This window comes from Ziziphus jujuba, chromosome 8 (genome assembly GCF_031755915.1).
Source record: "Ziziphus jujuba cultivar Dongzao chromosome 8, ASM3175591v1".
NCBI classification, from domain to species: Eukaryota; Viridiplantae; Streptophyta; class Magnoliopsida; order Rosales; family Rhamnaceae; genus Ziziphus; species Ziziphus jujuba.
The window spans coordinates 6,379,796-6,402,251 of record NC_083386.1 but is presented as its reverse complement, the minus strand read 5'-3'; the positions used below and the strand labels follow the sequence as shown (position 1 = coordinate 6,402,251).

At 27.2% G+C, this 22,456-nt stretch overlaps 2 protein-coding genes across 2 annotated transcripts; one reads left to right on the top strand and one right to left on the bottom strand.

The window, feature by feature from the left end:
* Window positions 1-7,019: 7,019 nt before the first annotated feature.
* LOC107412885 (secoisolariciresinol dehydrogenase-like) lies at window positions 7,020-10,830 on the top strand. The gene is made up of 2 exons (XM_048470686.2): window positions 7,020-7,066; window positions 9,992-10,830. The coding sequence occupies exons 1-2, from the start codon at window positions 7,020-7,022 to the stop codon at window positions 10,770-10,772; spliced, it is 828 nt and encodes a 275-aa protein (XP_048326643.2). The 3' UTR covers window positions 10,773-10,830.
* A 4,839-nt stretch (window positions 10,831-15,669) lies between these two features.
* LOC107412886 (probable 3-hydroxyisobutyryl-CoA hydrolase 3) lies at window positions 15,670-21,940 on the bottom strand. Its single transcript, XM_060819761.1, has 13 exons — window positions 21,771-21,940; window positions 21,333-21,401; window positions 20,764-20,827; window positions 20,457-20,536; window positions 20,170-20,253; window positions 19,894-19,978; window positions 19,149-19,234; window positions 18,607-18,728; window positions 18,311-18,371; window positions 17,724-17,822; window positions 17,451-17,552; window positions 17,298-17,336; window positions 15,670-17,171 (listed from the first exon to the last, which is right to left on the bottom strand). The coding sequence occupies exons 1-13, from the start codon at window positions 21,873-21,875 to the stop codon at window positions 17,034-17,036; spliced, it is 1,134 nt and encodes a 377-aa protein (XP_060675744.1). The 5' UTR covers window positions 21,876-21,940; the 3' UTR covers window positions 15,670-17,033.
* Between the last annotated feature and the right edge of the window lie 516 nt (window positions 21,941-22,456).

The following is a 22,456-nucleotide window of genomic DNA, read 5'->3' as shown; positions in this document are numbered from 1 at the left end:
AAGTTAAGCTTAATAGTAATTTTTTTAATTAAAGAACAAAGTTTGTTATTACTTTTTTTTTAATTGATTGAAAGTTTGATAGTACTTGAATTGATATTCTTTCTAGAAGTTATGTCGGTACAGGATGGATTATAATCATTATAGCTCTATCAATTATTAATACTTTTTTTTTTGGTGAATATTAATTATTAATACTTAGTTTAAAGGATAATACACGCATTAAATTAATTTGAACTGTTTTCTTAGCATGGGTTCAAGTTCAACCAACAAGGTATATACCAATTGATCTGTACTTTCAGAATATACAATAATAATATATATAAGAAATTTAAATGTAAGTTTTAATAATGTATTTAGATAAACGATGGTTGGTATGTGTATATATTTATCTATATATATATATATATATATTTTGTTCCTTGATGAAACAGATGGTTGGTAGTTGGATAGGTACGGAATCACTTTTATATAAAAGAAGTTTAGTACATATTAAATTCCCACAAGAATGTGCTAGGCATTATAATATGTGATATGTGAGAGTAAGGGCACAAGAGCTAATTATAAGTAATATTAAAGTCTTTTTTGTTTCATTTTATTATTATTATTGTTGTTATTATGATGTTTAAGACTTTTATATATATATATATATCTCATTGAAGATATATATATATATATTTGGTATTTGACCACGAGGTGTTTCCATACCTTATTGGAATTATTAAAGCATTAATATGTATATCCCTTTTCAATAAAAGCTACTTTAAGTTTGAATGGGGATAGGTCTTTTTTATTATTTTTATAATTTTAAGACCTTTATAGATATATATATATATATATATAAAATTTTCAGGTCTTTGATCATATGGTTGGGTATGAGTTTTTTTTTGTTTATTTTATTTTATTTTTGGGATTTTTTATGGCAAGGTATTTTTATATCTTTTAAAATCTTTGATCACAAAGTGGTTCTATACTCAATTGGATATGAGTTTAATTCCTATTCGAAAATTATAGTATTAATAGATATTTCTTCTTCTAATAAGAACTATTCTAACTCGAACCTTGAAACATATTTTATATATATATATATATATATATTATTTTTATTGACTTCCTAATAAGTTTCCTTTTCGTGCGCTTACATTTGAAATCGAAAATAATATACTATGGTGAAAGTTGTTTTTTATTTTTAAATTTTTTTGCCAAAATATATATATATATATATATATATATCAGAAAGAGAGAAAATTGGACATGAGTTTTCATTTTTGTTATGAATAAAACATGCCACATATGACTGTAAATCTTTGGTGATGAGATATATATATATATATATTTTTTTTTTAATTTTTCCTTTTTGGTAGAAATTTTAATTTAATGTCTTTGGTGAGGGATCATGATTGATACATTAATACCATATAAGGTCTTATCACATACTCTGTATCAATGTCGAGTCCTTTTGGAATCAATAACATTGAACGTGCATGACCGTTGTTATTTTACAATGTGATACCAATTGATTAAAAAAATTCAAAGGAAATATTTATTGTCATCTTCGAAATAGCATATATATATATATATATGTGAAAATCAAAAGTGACAATTTATGGGAAGCCAACGGTTGAATACTTGTCCATATTTAGGGTTAGACGAGAGTTCTGAATGGCCCTTTTATTTTTTTTTCAATTTTTTATTGGTAAGCATGCCCAGGTAAACAAATGTTGTCGAGACGGTCGAGAAGTCGCCGATACTATTGATTGTCGTCCACCACTGACACCAAAAGGGAGGGGGGGAAGTTTCTGTCATGGTTACTAGAGAAATGTAACCAGAGTCAACGTGTATCGCCTGAATCGCTAGATGTCGGTGGGAGTTTCTTTTTTTGGGTGGAAATGGTGGAAAAAAGGTGGAGAAATCAGCGGCTTGTCATCGGTTGCCGGTGGAAATTTTGGAGAGATCTCGGCCAGCATGTGTGTGTGTTTGAGATCTAATCTAAAAATAGTCTGTGTGTTGTGTGTTTGTAAATGTGATCTGTTCTGTGTATTTGTGTGTTTGTGTGTTTAGGCCGAGAAAGAGAGGGAGGAAGAAGATGAAGGAAAGAGAGGAAGAAGAAGAAAGGATAAGAAAGAAATCTTTTTTCCCACATGGGGAAAAAGGAAAAAAAAAAAGAAATAAAATAATATAAAATAATAAAATAATAATATTATATTGTATAAGGATGATACATGACTTGCTTTTTATATTGTAGCATATCAATACAATCCTTTTATATTTTTTATTTTTTTATCTTAGTGTTTAATTTGATTTTATCTATTTAAAAAAAATTAAATAACACTGTTAATTTTTTTTATATAATATATAGGATTTTAGTATATATGCCTAATTAGATGAGTATTTTATTATATTTTATTATTATTGTATTGTAATTATTATATTTTTATATTATTTTACTATATTAATTATCTCATATGTTAAAATTTGTAATTTAAATTAAAAATTTATAATTTCCGTAACCTTATCGATATTGACATTTCTATCGATATTTTTGGAAATTCATATCTTCGATATTTTCTTCACTGAGCATACCCACAGCCATGATCCAACCTGGGGAGGAAGTGGAAATGACATTTTCCTTATCTGCCATTTTTTGTAAATTATTATGATTTCACATATTTTCTTATAATCTCCCTCTCGTTTTGTCTATCTGTTCCCTTACTATTTAATTTGTAGATGAGTCTACAAACCAATATGAAATCAATAAAAAGTATATTGAAGATGCTGATCCATATTTTTAGCATTTGTCATATTTCATGGCATACAGCTCCTTCGTATCCTTCCTCATGCCCAACTAATAATACCCTTGAGTTAAAATTTTATGTGTCTGGGTTCTTTCTCCTGCATGATTGCCATAATGATCTTCAGTTTAATGAATACACATCTATATGGGTGTATTCATATCACATGGAAAGTTCTTTTGGAATGCGAAAAGTATGGGAAGAGTGAAATCTGATTGGGAATCTCACTCAGGTCGAACACAAAATATGAAGTTCAAAGTCAGATGGACCATTATTTGTTATGGCCGGTTGGACAATATTTACTAAAACCATTTTTATAAATTAAAAATGATAAATTGGATTTTATATTTTAAAATATATATATATATATATATAAATATATGTATTTGGTAGTATGTTAAAAAATAAGTTATGAGAATGAAAATGATAAATTCATATTTGATAAATATTAAATATGATATACATATACATCTATGAGGAGAAAAAAAAAAAAATACTTGTTATTGAAAATGGTAAACATTATCCATATTTTTATGTCCTATATGTTAAATATGATATATATAATAAATATTATATATTCCATTTTACTACTCTTTGTCCTATTTGGTAAATAGAAAAGTTACTAAGAATTTAATTTCTTTGCAAAAATAATAATTTTCATGGGTTTGAATATATATTTTGAGGTGAAAAAATAAGGGTTTAGAAATTAGATTCCTATAGAAAAAGTATGTGAAAAAGTTGTTCATGTTTAAAAAAGTGTTATGTTAAGAATCCATAAGGCTTCATTTGGAAAGTATCAAAGTTGAGAGGAAAAATGATTCTCAGGATTTAATTTTTTGGGATTTAATTTTCTGAGAATTAATTTTTTTCTTGATTTGTTTGGTAAGTACTAGAAAATTTGGGATTTATAAGTATTTACATTTAGTATTGTATAATAAATTAAGGGTAAATATGTATTTTAAAAAAATTTCAAAATTATTTTTTTTGGAATTCTCAAAATAACACCTATATATGTGGGAACAACTTTTCTACATATTTTTCTACATCGGTGGAAATCTAATTTTCTGAATCTAATTTTCTGGATCCATACTTTTCCACCTTACAATAAATATACAAACAAAATAAAGTTATCATTTTTATAAGGAAATTAGATTGCAGCTAACTTTACCTTTATCCAAATATGCAATAAGAGTTTGGTTTTACTGATATTTTTTAAAATTGAAAATTTAACCTTAATTTATTACTCAAACTAAATTTTAATTATTTATAAATTCTAACTTTTCTATTACTTACCAAACACAAGAAGAAAAAATTTAATTTTTTAAAAATTATTTTTAAAAATTAATTTTTTTTAAAACTTTGATACTTTTCAAATATAGCGTTAAAACATGTTTCCAATTTTATTTTTAAAATTTTATATTTCAAAACTAGGTACTATACATATTGTTTTAATTATTTTTCAATTTGCCAAATGAAAGCATTTTGCAAAATGGTACTAAACATGCCTTAACAAATTGCAAGTGCTAAAAAAATGTTTACTTATTATCTTTTTATCTATCATATATATATATATATATATATATTAATGGGTTATCATGTAAAATAATCAAGTAGATTAGAGATGATAGATAAAAATAATTGAACAAGAAAGGGATTATTGAGTTATTTAGGCATCCATATCATGTCTCTCACGATAACTACTTGAAAGGTATCTCTCACGAATCACGATAGCTATATATATATATATATATGTTAACTTAGAAGATTAGACAAGTTCAAAAGCAAGTCTTAAATTAAACTACAATACCTTAGAGAATGGTCATTATAATGTGAACAAGTATCAACATAGTTTAATTATTACTAATTTTATTTTGTTTGAAAAGGATAGCATGATTTTAATGAGGTAGAGTAGAACTAGTATTTGAAGACAATATTAATATATCGTTGTCATTGAAGGAATGCGTTAAGTGGCCTAATTAAGAAATCCATTTTAATTACACCTGATACAAGTAGTTGAATTACCAACCAAAAAAAAAAAAAAAAAAAAAGAAGAAGATTAAAGTAGTTGAGGAATTTAATTTTATAATAATGAAGACTTTAAAAGACGAAGTACAAATGTTAGCCACTGAATTTTCAGAACGTGAAAATTTTGGATGGTGGTAGAAGTAACCGATAACCGTCAGCCACTGAAAAGATTCTTTGGCATCCAAACCCGCCCTGTAAAACACGTTATTTATGTACATTTCGCCATGTTAGCGACAAAATTCTCGCCACCCAATCAAATTGGTCAATAAAAGCATCTTTGAACTACAAAATAATATTTTTTTAATTTCTTTTTGAATAAACGACAAAATAATCTAAACTTGGTAGAAGTAATAAAATATAATTAAAAACGAGGACAGAAAGTTGATCCCAATTCCCAAGTATCACTTTTGCCAGCAAAACATATTTTGGGTAACAATCAAGAAAAATAAAAAAGAAAAATGTGAAAATTAAATGTTGTCTCCCAAAAATATATATAGTTGCCAAAAATCATTAAAAAATAATTATTAAAAGAAAATATCATCTCTAAATTCAACGATAAAATAATTAACAGTGGTCTCTAAAAGTCACTTACTTTCTATATATGTTTTCTGCATTTTATTATCATTTATATTCATGAAGTTATAAAAATTTTAGATGAACTTGTTTGTAAACTATTAGATTTAAATTATCTAAATCATATCCAAATATAATGATTAATAGTCATGATATCTTTTTTTCTCAAAAAAATGTAAATAAATATAACCCTTTAAGGAACAAATTTGTCGATGTTTCAAGTAGATGAATAAAATTGAAGGAATTTATACTAAAATATCCCTCCATCTACGTTACAAGTTTTATATATTTCTATTTTCATAAATTAAAGAAATCTCGTTTTCAATTTCATTTTTATAAATTACAGTGTCACTTTTTTTGGGACAATAATTACAATTAATGTTGCTTTGCATATACATGTTATTAAGTTTGCAATCTACATTTTTTTTCATATTTATATTTACAAGCAGTTAAATCATGGTTGAATTTTTTTTTTATCGGCAACAGCTAAAAAAACATTAAACACAATCATTCTTCAAAATAGCAAGAAAATCAATAGGAAAAGAAATATCCCAATCAGGGAAAAGAAGATTATTCCTTGCAGCATCTGCCTCCCAGTTAGAAGCCTTATGGTTGATATTGTGAGAATATGTTGCTATACATTTAAATTATGAAAAAGGGTATCAAAGTTTAACAAAAAATATATCAATCTACTAATTGGTTTTTTATTGGGTTTATTTACATATTTAAGGGCTCACTTATCATATTCAATTTATAATAATTTTTCAAACCATTTACATATTGCCGCAACATTGGTAAATAAATTGGATAAATAATTTGGTGCTTTTAAGCATTACTCATAAATCAAAAAGGTGAGATTTGAACAAAAATGATATTAAAGGGATATTCACGTAATTTTCAAAAATTCAAATATTTACCTGCAATAAATCACATATGCAATTGTAGTGAAAAAATGTATTTGGCTCTCTGTATATGCATATGCATGTGACATTTCCTTTTCTAATTTTCTAATTAATATCTCTAATAACAAATAAATTAGGCTCCGTTGATAAGACCAAGTCAATACTTATTAACTTATAGCCCATTTGATTTAGCATTCAATTTTTTTTTTAATTTTTTTATTTCCTCCAATTTTTAATGCACCATAAGAATTAAACATGCTTATCTATATATATATATATATATATAAAAGGTTCAAACATGCGAACCATTGACTTTTTCTTACTAGTTGTTCCTTTAACAAAGGAAAAACATTGTAATTAAATCTCATCATGTCAAACATAATTATCAATTGGTCAACATATAACAAAACATAAACACTAATAAAATAAGACTTTAAAGAATATATTAACGCAAGTATAGGAACATGATAGTAATACAATTAACGCTTATCCATTTTTATATGCACATGTTAAATATTGCCATTATATAAAATTATACTGATTATTCTCTAAGTCTTCAAATTTCTTAAGCTATACAATATTATAAAGACTATATTATGCCCCAATATTGTCTATAAAAAGATAACCTATAGAATGAAGCTAATTAAGTGAGAAATTAAGAGACAATTAGTACTAGTTTTTGAATTAATATCTAAAGTGCATCTCTAAATTGTCTCAAACCTTTCAAACTATGGAGACCAGCAATTCAGTCCAGCATAATATTGCTTCAGCTAGAAGGTATGCTTCTTTAATATATGTCGGATATTTTGTTTGCATATATATATAGTCACGCTTAGATTAAGATAGTCTAATAATTTTAATATCAAATTTATTTTTATTAACTTTTGGATAACATTAAAATTAAAATTTAAAATTTAAAAAGTGATCCAGTTGAGTTTAATGACATACTAAAAGAGAAAGTGAAGATCTCAGGAGCTAATGATTAATAAACATAATTTTAATTTTTAATTTTTAATGAGCTCTAAGAATTGAAAATAATAATAATAACATTAGTTTTAATATTAAGGATTTTATTTGAGTATGGCTATATAAATAATTTGGTTTTTCGTACAATATTAATTATATTTTTGTATTTCTAGATTTAGCTCAATAGTAAAAACAATAAAAATACACTTTGAGATCCAAGGTTTAAACATTAATCTAGCTAAAAATTTCCACTTCCCAAATTGTAATACAAATTTTTTTTGATAGGCTCGATTTGGCAATGAACTAATAATCAATTGAATATTATATACAACTGGAGATTGGTCTTGTAGAACATGCATTTTAGATACCAGCTATGAAAATATATGAAAATTTGTAAAAGTTTAATTACTATTATTTAGAATTTTACCAAACAAAGTAATTTTTAAAGTGATGGTAATTAATTGTCGTAATTTTCACACTGTTAGTCAATTTTATATTTATTGGGTTAAATTTGAAACAAAATTAAAATATAAAAGGGCACATTATAATTTTCTAAAAATAATATATATTTATATATATACAAAAAAAAAAAAAAGCAAAAATAAAGGAACACATGAAACTATTACCCCAAAAAAAAACAATTGAATCATTTACCTAAAGGGCCACCCAAAAAAACAAAAAAAAAAAAATAAAAGAAGAAAAGAAAATAATCCCACGTACATGAATCAATAAATAAAATGTCGGTCCATTGTAGACATGATTTTTAACCATCATGTTTTTGTGATGTCGCTTCGGTACCCGAAACAGATGCACTGTGATAATCATAAATATTATAAAAATATGATACTGACTTTGACTACAAAATATATTTTTTTCCTTCCTCTCTGGTAAATTCTTATGTCAAGCTAATGTGCGCTACTGCGATAGCTGTGAAGTTGTAAGTTGCCAACTATATATAAAAGATGTCATTTATAGATTTGAATCTGGCCTATAAATATTTATGACAACTACTAACTAGCTCACAGTTTTGGAAATCTGTATTTAAATGGTTCAAACCTCACACACTACGCACTAAAAAAAAAAAAAAAAACTCACACTATGCAAACGAGCAATTCATTACTCATTGCTTCTCCTAAAAGGTATGATTTTTATGCTTACTTACAGACATATATACATATATATGTGTATATGTGTGTATATATATATATATATAGCTAGTTCTCATCAATAGGATTTGTCATATTAATTTTTAGATTTCTTCAATGTTTATGATTTATAAATATATTTGAGATTAATATAAATTTTGATAGAATTTACTTTATTTTTTTAAAATTTTAGTATTTTACTAAATTTATATAAAATTTTAAATATATTTTTAAATTTCAACAATTAAAAAATTCAAAAACTAATAAGTAAAATTCTAATAAAAAATCTATCAGGAAATTTAAATTAAAAATTGACTATATATATATATATTGATAATTTACATACAGAGACATACACACGCATACACACATAAATATTTGTGTTGTTCACATTATGATATTATAATTTTATAAAGTTAGGATATAATATAAATCGATCAAAGTAAATTAATTATATACACATCATATTAATTTATTTGTATTGTATTATGATTTTATATTGTGATATCCTAATGAGATAATGGATAATATATAATATAAATTATTTTTGTTGAAATATACAATAATAAAATATATAACTTTGTTAATATACATAAATATATTATTATATATAATAAAAGTTTATATATATATATATATATGTGTGTGCATATGATATTAATACGATAAGATATTTATGGAAAAGGACGGCAAAGAACAGCCATTAACATGTTGTCCCCCATAATTTCTCCCCATAAATCATTTATTATATCATTCCTGTATATATATATATATATATATATGTATTTTGTTACTATACGTGGGTAAACGTGTGGGTGTGTGTGTGTGTGTAGCTTGTTTGATCTTTCTAGTAAAACCCATTTATTTTAGGTATTGTTTGGTAACATGGTTGGTTTTTAGATTCAGTTGTTTGTGTCAAATATTAGCTAATGATAACTGTAATTTGTTAAAAATATTAAACAACTAAAAACTTGAATGGAAGGGGGGAAAAAACACAATTTGAAATTGTGTTCAATTTTTTGCATGTGTGTGGTGTGTTTTTTTTTTTTATTGTTTCTTTTGATTAACTTTATAGTTAATTTAGATGCTTAACAAACTATAACTAACACTTGATATAAGCACACACAATTAAGTAAAGAAAAAAAAACCAAAATTAAAAATCAACCATACTACTAAATGACACCTTAATTAATTCTCTGCCATATTCTACATGTTTAACAGAAATTCATAGGAGAGAGAGCTAATAATGTAAATTAAGATCAAGATATTCTGAATATGATTAATATACATATTGATAATATAGATATATAGCTCATCAAGACACTTAGGGATTTTGGTATGGATGTAATGATTAACATCAAAGCTTGGTTTTTGTTTTTTATTTTTTATTTTTTTCCTTGCAACATGTGTATAACGCGATGCTAATCTGCTGCACCAAATCCCATTAGAATGCACTGATTAGAAATGAATTAAATAAATATATGAGAAAATATAATTGTGTGAAAGCTATTACCAATCACAATATATAATTAATTTTTTAATTTTTATTTTCTTTGAATATTTAGTTGTGGTTTTGGTGATCCTCTTGCAGACTTGAAGGCAAGGTTGCATTGGTAACCGGTGGAGCTAGAGGCATCGGCGAGTGCATTGCACGAACCTTCTGCAAACATGGTGCTAAGGTGGTGATCGTCGACATCCTAGACGAGCTAGGCCGATCGGTATGCGACGATATCGGATCCAAAATGGCCTCATACATTCACTGCGACGTAACAAATGAATCCGACATCGAAAAGGCAATAAACGCAACCATTAGCAAGCATGGTAAGCTCGACATACTTGTAAACAACGCAGTATTCATTGAAGACGCCAAAACAAGCATTCTTGACAACGATAAGTCGGATTTCGATAAAGTCATCAGTGTCAACCTCACCGGAGTTTTCTTGGGAACCAAACATGCAGCTAGAGTGATGATAACAGCAGGGAAAGGAAGCATAATAAATATAGGGAGTGTTTGTTGCAGTGTTGGTGGGGTTGCATCTCATGCATATACAAGCTCAAAGCATGGAGTTCTGGGGCTCACAAAGAATGTTGCAGCCGAGCTCGGGAGGTATAAAATCCGCGTGAACTGCTTGTCACCGTATTATATAGCTACGGTGGCGTCAAAAGATTTCTTCAAGATAGAAGAGAAAGAGAAATCAAAATCTAAGGTGCATTCGAACCTCGAAGGAGTGGTTCATAGAGCAGAAGATATTGCTGAAGCTGCTGTTTATTTAGGGAGTGATGAATCAAGGTATGTTAGTGGGCATAATCTCAATGTGGATGGAGGTTTTACTGCCATAAACCCAGCTTTTGGTTTATTTTCCCGTTTGTGATAATATTGATTAATTAAGAATATTATTATATATCTAGTTTGGATTGACAAGATCATATTTGGTGCCCTTAATGTATATTTATGAACATAATGGACTGTGTTAATTTGTTGAATATATATATATATATATGTATATTTTGGACAACATTTGTTGAGTAAATATGAAAATTAGTTTATGTTAATTAATCTTAATTCTGATTATGTTTCCAATAATGATTATGTTTCCAATAACATTTTAGGCAATCTTGACTATTTTTTTAAATAATAAATTAATATCTACTACAATAGTCATTTGTCATTTGTGTTTCCCGCCATATATAGTTTACCACTAGACTTATTTATGGGCACAACTTTTTTTTAGTAAATGGTGATGTAAGGCCTGCTTGAGAGTTTGAGAGCTTAATCTGGCTGAAGTAGACGGACTTAATTTGTTTCAATTTAATTAACTCAATATACAAGGAATGAATTTTGCTTTAGAACTCAACTATACAAAGGTTGGCAGTGGCACTAAAAGCAATGACTCCAGTCGAGGTATCAATACGCCCATGATAATAAAGAGTGCTTTGATGCATAAAAGGAACATAATTGAAGTGGGTAAATTTTTAAATAAGAGGTTTTCAAACTTTCAATATTTATATACCCTTCCAAAATCAAATATGGTGGCTCTTAATTTAGCCAAATTTGTGGTGTCAACAAAAATTCATTCATTATTCATTTTGCTTCGGAAAAAAAAATTAAAAAAAAAGGGAAAAAAAATTTCATTATATGTAGATCAAGACCTCCCCGACAAACCCTGATAAATTTGATCAAAATGCTAATTGGGAAGTAATGGGCCAGTCCTGTGTCATACGGCCCCTTCCATTAATGTTGTTAAAAAGACATAAGCATTGAAAACCCATCCGCAAAAGGGCCGAACCAACCACCATTCCAAGCCCATAAGCGTTCTTTTATAAAAGTATAATATATTTTTTATAAGTTCAAATTTTGGAAAATTTAAAAAATCCAGATTGGAATTCTCTTTGTCATACTCTATCAGTGCAGTTAATTCTTTACAAACCAAACCATATAAAGACTTCCTTCAAGATTGCTTATCATCTGCTAAAAATTCAAATTTTAATTTATATCTATATATAAAAGTAAAATAATCAATATTACATGTCATTCTTATATTTTTTTAATTTTTTTTCAAAATCATTAACAAAAAATAATTATTTTATTATTATTTATAATTCTATTAAAATATTAATTAATATCAAATAGAATAGATATTTAAAAATATATAATTTTTTATTTTTTATTAAATTATAATATTATATAATTGATTGACTGAAAACGTATGAAACAAAAAATATATAAAATCTATTATTATAAAATAATAATAAATATATTTTTTATTTATTAATAATAAATAACTATATATTTATTATTATTATATATAGTTATTATTATAATATTATAAGTATAACTTAAGCTGATAAGTTGAATATTATATATTTGGGACATAAAATGAAAGAATAAAAAATATACAACTTTATTATTATAATATTATATATGATATAAATTATTTGCATATTTATGATTCCATTAATCAAATGTATTTCAAATATTTTTATATCCATAAATGTGATTATAAAATTATATATTATACATATTATATTTTTATATATTCTATTTTTATATATTATAGAAATTGTTGGTAATAATATATATATTATATGTTGAAAAAATTATCATAATGAATATTGACATTAACATTAAATGTAAATCCTAATTAAATTATATATAACATTAAAATAATATATATATATATATCACTTCATAAATTATATACAATTTAATATTAATTTTTAGTATAATGTATAAGTCGACATATATAGTAATAAAACTATATATATATATATATATATATATCTCATAATTACACATATGGTGTATCTCATCAGAATTAATGCTATTTGCTTGAAAGATCAGAAAAGGGATCAAAAAAGGATTGCCGAGTTTTAGTTCACGGAGTATTGGTTCACTAAAGCTTACAACACAACTTTTTTCTTAATTCATAAAAATTAAGAAGAAACAAAAATTTAAGCACTGCAAAGTTTAACATAATAATAAGTAAAATATTCAAAAGTTTTCATTTTATTTTTTAATAAACTTTCAAAAAGTATTTGTGTCGATTATTAAAGGTAAAAAGATAACAACGAAAGAATTACAAATATTGATTATTTAACCCTGTTTTATTGTTTTATTAAATTAAAAATTTTTAAAATAAAAAAATAATAAACATTTTATTAAATTTCATTTTAAATGTACAGAATAACCAATTTACGATAACGTTATTTACCAAAAAAGAGAAAAAAAATTACAATAACGTTATATTTATATTTTTAGCCCAAAAAAATAAACATTATATTTTATTAATTTGTATAAATATTATACTGAAAAACAAAAAAAAGGGCTTTTCTTCTCCATCAAGAAAACTCGAGGGATCTATTTTGCCTAGTCTTTGTCCAGTCCAGCAAGAAGAAATCTGTGGGAACACACTCGGCATTTTTCAGAGCGAACGAGCTGCAAAATTTCTCTCACTCTCTCCCCAGTTGGGTAACTCTCTCCCTCTCTCTCTCTATAAAATCCGTTGTTTTCTGTTTGGTTCGCAGTAAAATTACTAGTATGCATTCTTGGGTGGGTTAGGGTTGAAACCCTTGACTTGATTTGTGCATTAATCGCAAAAGGGGAAGTGTTTCTTGCTCTGGGTTCTGATAAAACCCACCCCAGATGTAGATTGCCTTGTATTTTCGATTCCTATTTTTCTTTTGCTTCATATCAGACATAAAAACGTCTTTTTTGTTTTTGTTTTTTTTTTTTTTTTTTTTTTTTTTTAAATATTTTTTATGCTAATTCTATTTAAGTTTTGGCTTCCTCAGGTTCTCAAGGTTAACGAAAACCAAGCAAAGATGTTTTTCATCAGGTGAATCGCGTTCTTAATTTTATTTTTTAAATTTTTTTGTTTAGTTTTTTTCCCTTTGCGAAGAAAGCTTCCAAATTTTTGCTAATAATGGTGGGGCTTTTTGGTTATGTATGTGAAGGACTGAGTATGACTGTGGGGTTAACACCTTTTCTCCAGAAGGCCGATTGTTTCAAGTTAGAGTATGCCATGGGGGCCATTTAGGTATTTATCCCATTTTAAGTTTGTTTCGTTATATCTTTTAAATGGAAAAAGGAAAATAATGAAAAATGAAGATTTGGGTTCATAATTAGATATGTTGAGAAACGGATTACTCCACCAACTGGTCTGTCTACCATCTCATTTCACTCCTTTTACTCCCATTCATAGATTTGTAATTCATCTTTAGAGTGATGTAATTGGTTAAACCTGTAATGGCAAAGTTATTTAGTTTTAGCCTGTTTCTAATGGAAGACAGGTTTCTGGCCTTGTACTGAGCAAACATTATGGCGAAACTAACACCTACGGTGGCTTTTCTATCATTTAAAAAGTAGGCATTGCAAGGATGGAAGAACCAGTTCATACCTCTTGAGATGTTTTTTCGTATAGTTTCTGGGTCGAACTAATTGGTTTCTGCTTCAGACTTAGTGGATTATCATTCTGTGATAGTGTTTTAAATATGTTTTTGTTTCCGTAGTCTATGCATTTTAATTTTCTGTGACAGCTTTTTCAGGTTAATAAAGTGCTACAGCCTCTAAACAAGTACTTGTGTAATACAAATCTGAATGGATTGGGCTTGGCATCTATTAGATGCTAAAATGTTAGTATTTGTTTGGGCAAGTAGCTGTACGCAGAGACTCTAGAAACAGATTGAAATCTTTATAAATAAATCTCAACCTGTTCTTAATTTCAAGCTTGAGTTTCCATTATGATTTCACTTGTTTATACCAAGGAAGTCATATGCTTATAAATAAACAAAAAAGAAATAAAGAACGCATATCTGCAATTGCATCCCTATTTAGTTTTTAATCTGTTGATATACATTCTATTGAAGACATAGCATAGCTATGTCAATTATTGTGATAATAAACTGATTATGGTGTCTATTATATGGATATATATTACACTGTCACTATGATTTGATTAATATTTGGACTCTACATCGTACTACTTGTTCTATTGCTGATAAAAATAATATAATTTCTACTTTCGTGGATCTTTTCCCATATGATCGTTGTCCAGAGGAGACTGAAAAATTATTACCATGTTGATCATTGCTCAAGTTCTCCTTTCTAAGTGTTCTAAGTGGTAAACTGATGATCAGATTGAGGTACAAAAAATTTAACACTCTATTAGGACAAATAGATTTGAAATGCAATATCAACCTAATTTGGATTCTTCAAGTGGGATTTTCCCTTGTATGATATGATTTCATTTCTTTAATGTTTGAAATAATGTAATTTTGTCTGACATGACTTTTTGCGACTTTAAGGAACCGAGCAGCGTGGAGAAGATTGTGGAAATGGATGAGCATATTGGTTGTGCCATGACCGGTTTGATTGCTGATGCGCATACACTTGTTGATGGTGGAAACTCAGGTATTTTTGTTGCTCTTGTTATGTTTTGATATGTAATGGAGGTGGCCTCTTGTAGTCATTTTCTTGATGCAATTTGCAGCATCATAGATTCTCCTATGTTGAGCCCATGACGATGGAGTCCACTACACTAGCTGTTTGTGACCTGGCCCTACAATTCGGTAAGGGAGATGAAGAATCCATGGTAAATATATGGGAATTGCCCATTGTGCTCTGCTTCGTAAAGTTCTCATGGATTGAACCATCTTTAATTTCCATTGTCATGTAATACTGTGAAATCAGTGTTCCCTTGTGCCTTCTAAATCTGAGTTAGCAGGATTCATCTTATCGTTGTTTCTCTTCTATACTTGCTGGTTGAAGGATAATGTTCTGTATGTATATATATATATATATATATATATTTTGCGTGGCTTTCTATTGTTTAACCTTGATATATCTGGTACTTTGCTTGCTTCAATGATTTCTCATTTTATATCAGGATGTATTTATGAAAAATTTAATGTTAAAATAAAGCACATTTTCTACGTTTGTCATTGTACCATGTTTGTGTTATATTCATTGTGTGTCCAAGTTGATTCCATTATATACCAATTTAATCAGTGCATCATATTTTCATAAGCTCAATTAAGGGAAAAACCATTGATTCAATGAGTGCATCAAAATTTAGTTAACAGTCATTTTATTCACGGGAAGGTTTGCAGTCTTTCTGTTAGTAACTTGGTGCAAAAAGCAGAATGGTCGAGTTGCTGGTTCAGACAATAATCAATTTACTTAATAAAAGCATATGCTGCGGTGGTACACAATTTATTTTCAGACAGATGAAGAAGAGCCCTTATAGTGATATTTCCTTTGTTTTCTAGTTGTGAATTTTTTATTATTTAATTCCTTAATTGAAGCAATTTCAAATATAAGGATTTATCATTAAGATTATCATTCGTGATATTTATGTCATATTTTTGTGCAGTCACGACCATTTGGGGTGTCTTTTCTCATTGTTGGTCATGACAGAACCGGCCGTGCTTGTACGGAAGAAAAAACAGGTTTTCAAATCACTTACCTGCCTTTTAGGATTTTGGGCTATGGTACAAATGACTCTCCAACAATAATGGACTGGAACAACATATATACCCCTACTTGTGCCAGAACTTCCATAAGTTTTTATCGAAACCAGGGGGCTTAGTTATGCACATGTATTTCTATTTTAAGATTGATTTTTGTTGCAAGCGTTAATGGAAATTAAAATGATGATCTTTCTTTATCCATTAATTCAAAAAGTTTCAGTGAGTTTTTGGTAGAACTTACATTTTATGGCACATAACATTATTCTGTTTGAATCTAATTGAACGTTTCTATAAATAATACAACCACTTCGTCTATATAAATACTTAATTGAACACAACCTCAAAATTTGTAATCACTTCGGCTTTGATGAATGATATGATGGATTTTTAATATGTATTTTCTTTGTCAGTTGGATGTAGGAGATTTGAACTTAAAATTGTCATCAAATTCAAAATTATTATTTAAGGAACAGTAAGATATTTTTCAGGCTTGAGGATGTTCCACATGATTAAACTTATGTTTTTGAATTGATATTGCAACCTTTGATGTTGCTTATTATTGGCTAAACTTACACTAACTATTACAGATAACATATCAGAGAGATCACATGTTTCTTTTCATTTGCCTGAATGCCTAGTGCAATTAATTATAGAGGCTTCGATAGCTAGAGCCTTGCCATTGCTTGGTTTGTGGTATTGCGTCCATAATGAAGTTCAAGTTTTTCCCAATTAATATCTTCAATTTTGGCAAAATGCTGATTCACCCTTTCTTTACTCACTAACTCTAGTCTTGAGGGTTCCCACTGTAATTTAAACATGAAAATAAAAATAAAAATAAATTAAACATCACAACAATAAAGTGAGCAATAATGGTGATAAGAACCAGTAAATTTGTTGGCATCTCTCGTAAGTTATCTAAAGAGGTGTACCTTTGGGTTTTTGTCTTTGTCAAGTAGGGCTCTTGAACCCTAGATTTTCCATTTCATTATAACAGTTAATTAGAAGGATTAAAAAATATATAATAATTATATCTTATGAAAAGAATTAAAGAGAGACATTAATCTTAAAACTTAATCAATCACCTCGAAAAAATCGTTGTTCACTGTTCTCATTAGAATATGGCAAAAAATTAGGTAATCACGACGCAGGGTGTCTTCAAGATTTTGGTTAGGCCCTTCTCTCATCTGATCAAGAATTCAAAATATGTTTTTGTTAATTAATTATATCTAGAAATTTTAAGAACGTCATTTTGATATAAATATAACTATAATAAGAGTTTCAAGAATTATCCAAATTCCTTTTCTTTGGTTAAAATCTTTTCCCGCTTAAAATAGTGAATCATTGAATATTCTTACCAATCTAAGAGTTATCTTGAGACTTGTTGGGGACGATGACCTCATAGATCTTATTGCTTCCTTAATCCACTTCTCTTCACCGTCTGCTGCCTCTTTTTCCTATAATGAGGACATTTCAAACTTCCAACTTTAGCAATCATATACATGCAACTATAAAAAAAAAAAAATCATATAAATCCAATACAAAATATGTAATCAGTCTATTGGTTTAGCAGGAGACTGACCAATATATATAGGAGTAATAATTTGGTGGAAACAATGTTTTTAATATAAAGTGAAAATGTATTGATGTATCCAATGTTAAAAGTATCATTTTAATTAATAATTTAATATTAAAATCTAAGTTGAATTAATAATAACTTTTAACATTCCATGTTATTCAATATAAGATGAGAACTATGGTCCTAACAAAAACAAATTTGTATATATACATGTATAAATAGTACCTATTTGTAACTCTTCATTATCAAACAAACTTAAAATGTGCAATATAAGATGGCAACTGTGCTCCCAACAATATCAAAAATTATATATATATATATATGAATGATAGATGTTTATGAGTCTTCATTGTAAAGCAAACTTACAAGTGATTGTAATATTTCTTCTACTGTTTCTCTTGAAAAGCATCTGTTGATCACCTCCAATCTGATTCATCAAATTATATTTAGTGTTATATATTAAACTTAATTTTTTAAATGAATATATTAAACCTAATTATGTGTAAAGATTTTTAGACACTATTATGTAATTTATAACTACAAAATAAAATAAAAAAATACAATGAAGGATAAGGAAATTGGGATAACCCAAAAAATATTAATAATTAATAAGTAAATTTAGAGCCCCTAAATTAAACATAGACAGTAAGACTTTTGATTACCTTTTGAAAGCACAATCTTGCTTTACATCCACTTTGTATGAGAATTTGTTTATGAGGTTTGAAATTGTTGATGCTTCTGAAGAAGATATCTGATCTAGAGCATTTTCCAACAAAGGAAGATTCTATAACGAGCAAATTTAGAATGAGATTATAAACTTTGTTAAAATTGATAAATATAACACCCCTACAAAATTGAATTGAAATAGAGTAAAAGAGTTTAATAAACATAGTTACATGACATCTGCATGATTAATCTCATCAACTTTTTGTTTCGTTTTTCATTAATATTAGACTTTAATTTGACAAGGAAACAAAAATTTAAAGGATGCGAGTGTTTTACTTTGTAGTTTAAATGATGTGAAAGTTTTAACTAAAAAAATATTTTAATAGTTTTTGGCTGCAAAATTGTTACTAACCGAAAATAAATTTATTCTTTGAAAAAAATTGATCCAATTTGAACTTATTGGAATTTTCAAACACAAAATTATAACTTTTATTACCAAAAAGAAAAAACACAAAAAAATTGGAGCTTAATTAATCACCTTTGAAGGAACAAAATGGGTTGCTAGACCACACGCGAGCATTTCAGCACCCTTGATTCGAGCTCCGGTTAGTCCTATGTATTCTCCTACATGCCACTAAAATTTATAAATGACATGCAAAGAGAATTTAAAAAACCATTGCAATATATATATATATATATAGTGTAATTATTATATTAGAATATTTCGATTTTATAAAGTTAAAATACTGTATAAAAATGTCAAAATGAGGTTTAACTTACTATTCCTTCTAATTGATTTACACTGTATCCTACTCTTATAAAGTTAAAATATTTTGCTGTGGTCAAGATAGTATATATATATATATATATAATATAATATCATTATTAGTCAACCAATTTAGTAATGAACATCTGGTGTTAATACTTTTGCTTACCACAAAGTTGAGGAAAGGTATACAAAATAAGCCTAAAAGGGATTTTGGACTCTATATATATATATATATGGTGGGAGTATTAGAGAAAAATATTAAGAAAAATGATAATCAATTTTTATTAGTTTTTAAACTTTAAAAAAAAAATGACAATTTAATTGGATAACACTTAAAATCTTAGTGTAGTTGATCAATTCAACAAATGGGCCCCAACTTTACATGTGTAACACCAAAACATGTTGGTACCCTGGCATTACTTTTTATTTTTGAACATCAAAACTCTCTAAACTTGGTAAATAATGCAATTGTACAGGATAGGATGGGAAAACATGGAAAGAGAGATATTGTTACCAAAATGGCCTGGCAGCTTAGAAAGGAAATGGGTTGCCCCAACATCTGGGAATAATCCTATACTTGCTTCTGGCATAGCAAATACCTATACATATACAAAATATTAGCAATATAAAATTTTAGGGCTGATTGTCCGATCATAAACGATCATAATGATAAATGGTGACGCTTGTCGCCCACTACATATTTGTTTTATATATATATACATATATTACAATTGAACCAGAAATATCATATAACATAAAAAATACAAAAAGAAAAAGAAAGAATATATACAGTGTTCTCTGTGACAACTCGAAACCTTGAACGCATTGAAAGTCCAGCTCCACCTCCCATTACAATTCCATTTATGAGTGAAACCTTTATTAATTAATCAAACCTTTATTAATTAATCAATATCATACTTTCAGTAAATTAAGATAATATGATTGAAAATAACAAATATATATATAAAAGGGATATATAATAATTAAGGACAATGATCAGAATTACACACACACACACACACACACACACACACACACACACACACACATATATATATATATATATAGTCTCCTCACCAAAGGTTTCTTGTAGGTACCAATCAAATAGTCTAAAGCAAGTTGTTTCTTGTAAAATCTTGCTCCAAAGCTCCAATGTCCTACAACATATCATTCAATTAAAGAAGCCGAACATTTTAATTACAAAATTTATTAAACGATTTATTAAATCACCGGAAAATATGCTGTAGTTAGTGACTAATCAGATTTGAAGGAAAAAAAAAACTATATATATATATATATATATATATCTATATATATGTTTTATTTATAAATTTATCATAAAAATTATAAAGGGGAAAAAAAGAGAGAGGGAGGGGAATATGACCTCCAAATGCAGAGTGGAAAACTCCCATCACGTCGCCGCCAGCGCAAAACGCTCTTCCTTTACCCTACGGAAAAATCAAACCGAAATAAAATTATTTTTCTTTTGGAAAAAAATATCAACCATGAAGACCCATTTTTTAAAAGCCCACAATTATATAAAAGATGAGGCAAATAAATTGGTCCCATATGATCAATTCGAATATGACGACCAAAAGCGCTATCTTTATCAAAGATGAAGAAAGTAAATAAATGAATGGTGAAACACTAGACTTTTCTTTTGGTTTTTTTCTTTTTGGTTCTTTTTGGACGATAGACAGGCAGGATGATAGTTTCATTTTAGGATATTAAATTGTCCTTGATGATATATAAAATAAGAAAAAGAAAATTCTACTAAATGTTATATCAGCCAAAAAAAAAAAAGTTAATAAAATTCTAACTAGAAGTCGTCTATATAATTAAAAAAAAAAATGAAAATTTAACTTTGGTATTAAAGGTACATAGTAAATTTCATCTCTTTTTATTTTTATTTTTTGGGGCTAAATTAAATCTCGTCTATTTGTTTTCCTTTACCTTCAAAATCACTAGTTTAACGGTAGAATCATTTTCATATGCTTCCAAGACTTTAAATATTTGAGAAACCTGCATATTAAACAGATAACAAATTAATTTATATATCCAATATGCCTTTTTGATGAACGAAAAATTGATGTAATATATAAAAAAGATTAGGTATGATATAATTAAGTTCATAGAAAAATATTATTCAATGTTTTATTTAGTAACCATTTAAAAATAAATTGATTTATGTTTTTCCTTCCATTAATTTAACTGATATAATAGTACCGAATACTAATTAATTGCTACATAAGTAAAATCAAACAAATATTTTTATAATAAATCGATCGAAAACTGTATAAAGTATGTGAAAATAGTTTACATTAGAAAAAGTAATTATAGAAATGTCATTATATTATTTAAGTGAAAATATATTTATATAAATGGATATACCATCTCAAAATTGAGGCTGTTGAGCTTTTGAGGCCTATTTAGCGTCACCTTGCGCACACATGAGTTTTCTTCAAGAAGTACCTGCTCAACGATATGGAATTTCATCTTATCAATTACTTGGAAAATATGAACATAACATAAAGGTGTACATAACAAATTTCAATATAGTTACTTGTTTCAACTTAATAAAATCTGCTTAGGTATATTATATTAAAAATTTGCTCTTCAAGCAAGCAAAACACAACCTATTACTGCATTACTTTTTTATATTCCTGGAATAAATTCATAAACAATTTTCAATCTGGCCACAAAGCTTCTCTACTGCACAAATTCACAAACTTCGGTTAAAAAACAAAAAAAAAAAAAAAATTGCTTTAATGGTTATATATTTGTTTGGTAATATATATGTAGCAATAAGATATCAAACACAGAAAGGTTGGGAAATATGAGTGAAGATTAACCTGGTTAATTTCCAGGCTGAATGAGGAAGAAGATGCCATTGCAATGGATAAAAGAAACAATTAAGGAAAGACCAGACCTATCAGCTAGATTCTATATCCTGTATCCACCCCATGCTCAGCGCTTTGCATTTATAGTACTTTTTCAATTTCTTTAATTTTTTTTATTTTTTTTATTTTTTGGTCTTATTGATCCATATATAAAATTAAGTTGCTTTTTGCACATGT

Coding starts and splice junctions, on each gene's coding strand:
- LOC107412885 (XM_048470686.2), top strand. CDS start 7,020: ATGGAGACCAGCAATTCAGTCCAGCATAATATTGCTTCAGCTAGAAG. Junction 7,067..9,991: donor AATATTGCTTCAGCTAGAAG/GTATGCTTCTTT, acceptor ATCCTCTTGCAG/ACTTGAAGGCAAGGTTGCAT.
- LOC107412886 (XM_060819761.1), bottom strand. CDS start 21,875: ATGAAATTCCATATCGTTGAGCAGGTACTTCTTGAAGAAAACTCATGT. Junction 17,553..17,723: donor TCAAGATAACTCTTAGATTG/GTAAGAATATTC, acceptor ATTCTTGATCAG/ATGAGAGAAGGGCCTAACCA. Junction 17,172..17,297: donor ACAAAGACAAAAACCCAAAG/GTACACCTCTTT, acceptor TTTAAATTACAG/TGGGAACCCTCAAGACTAGA.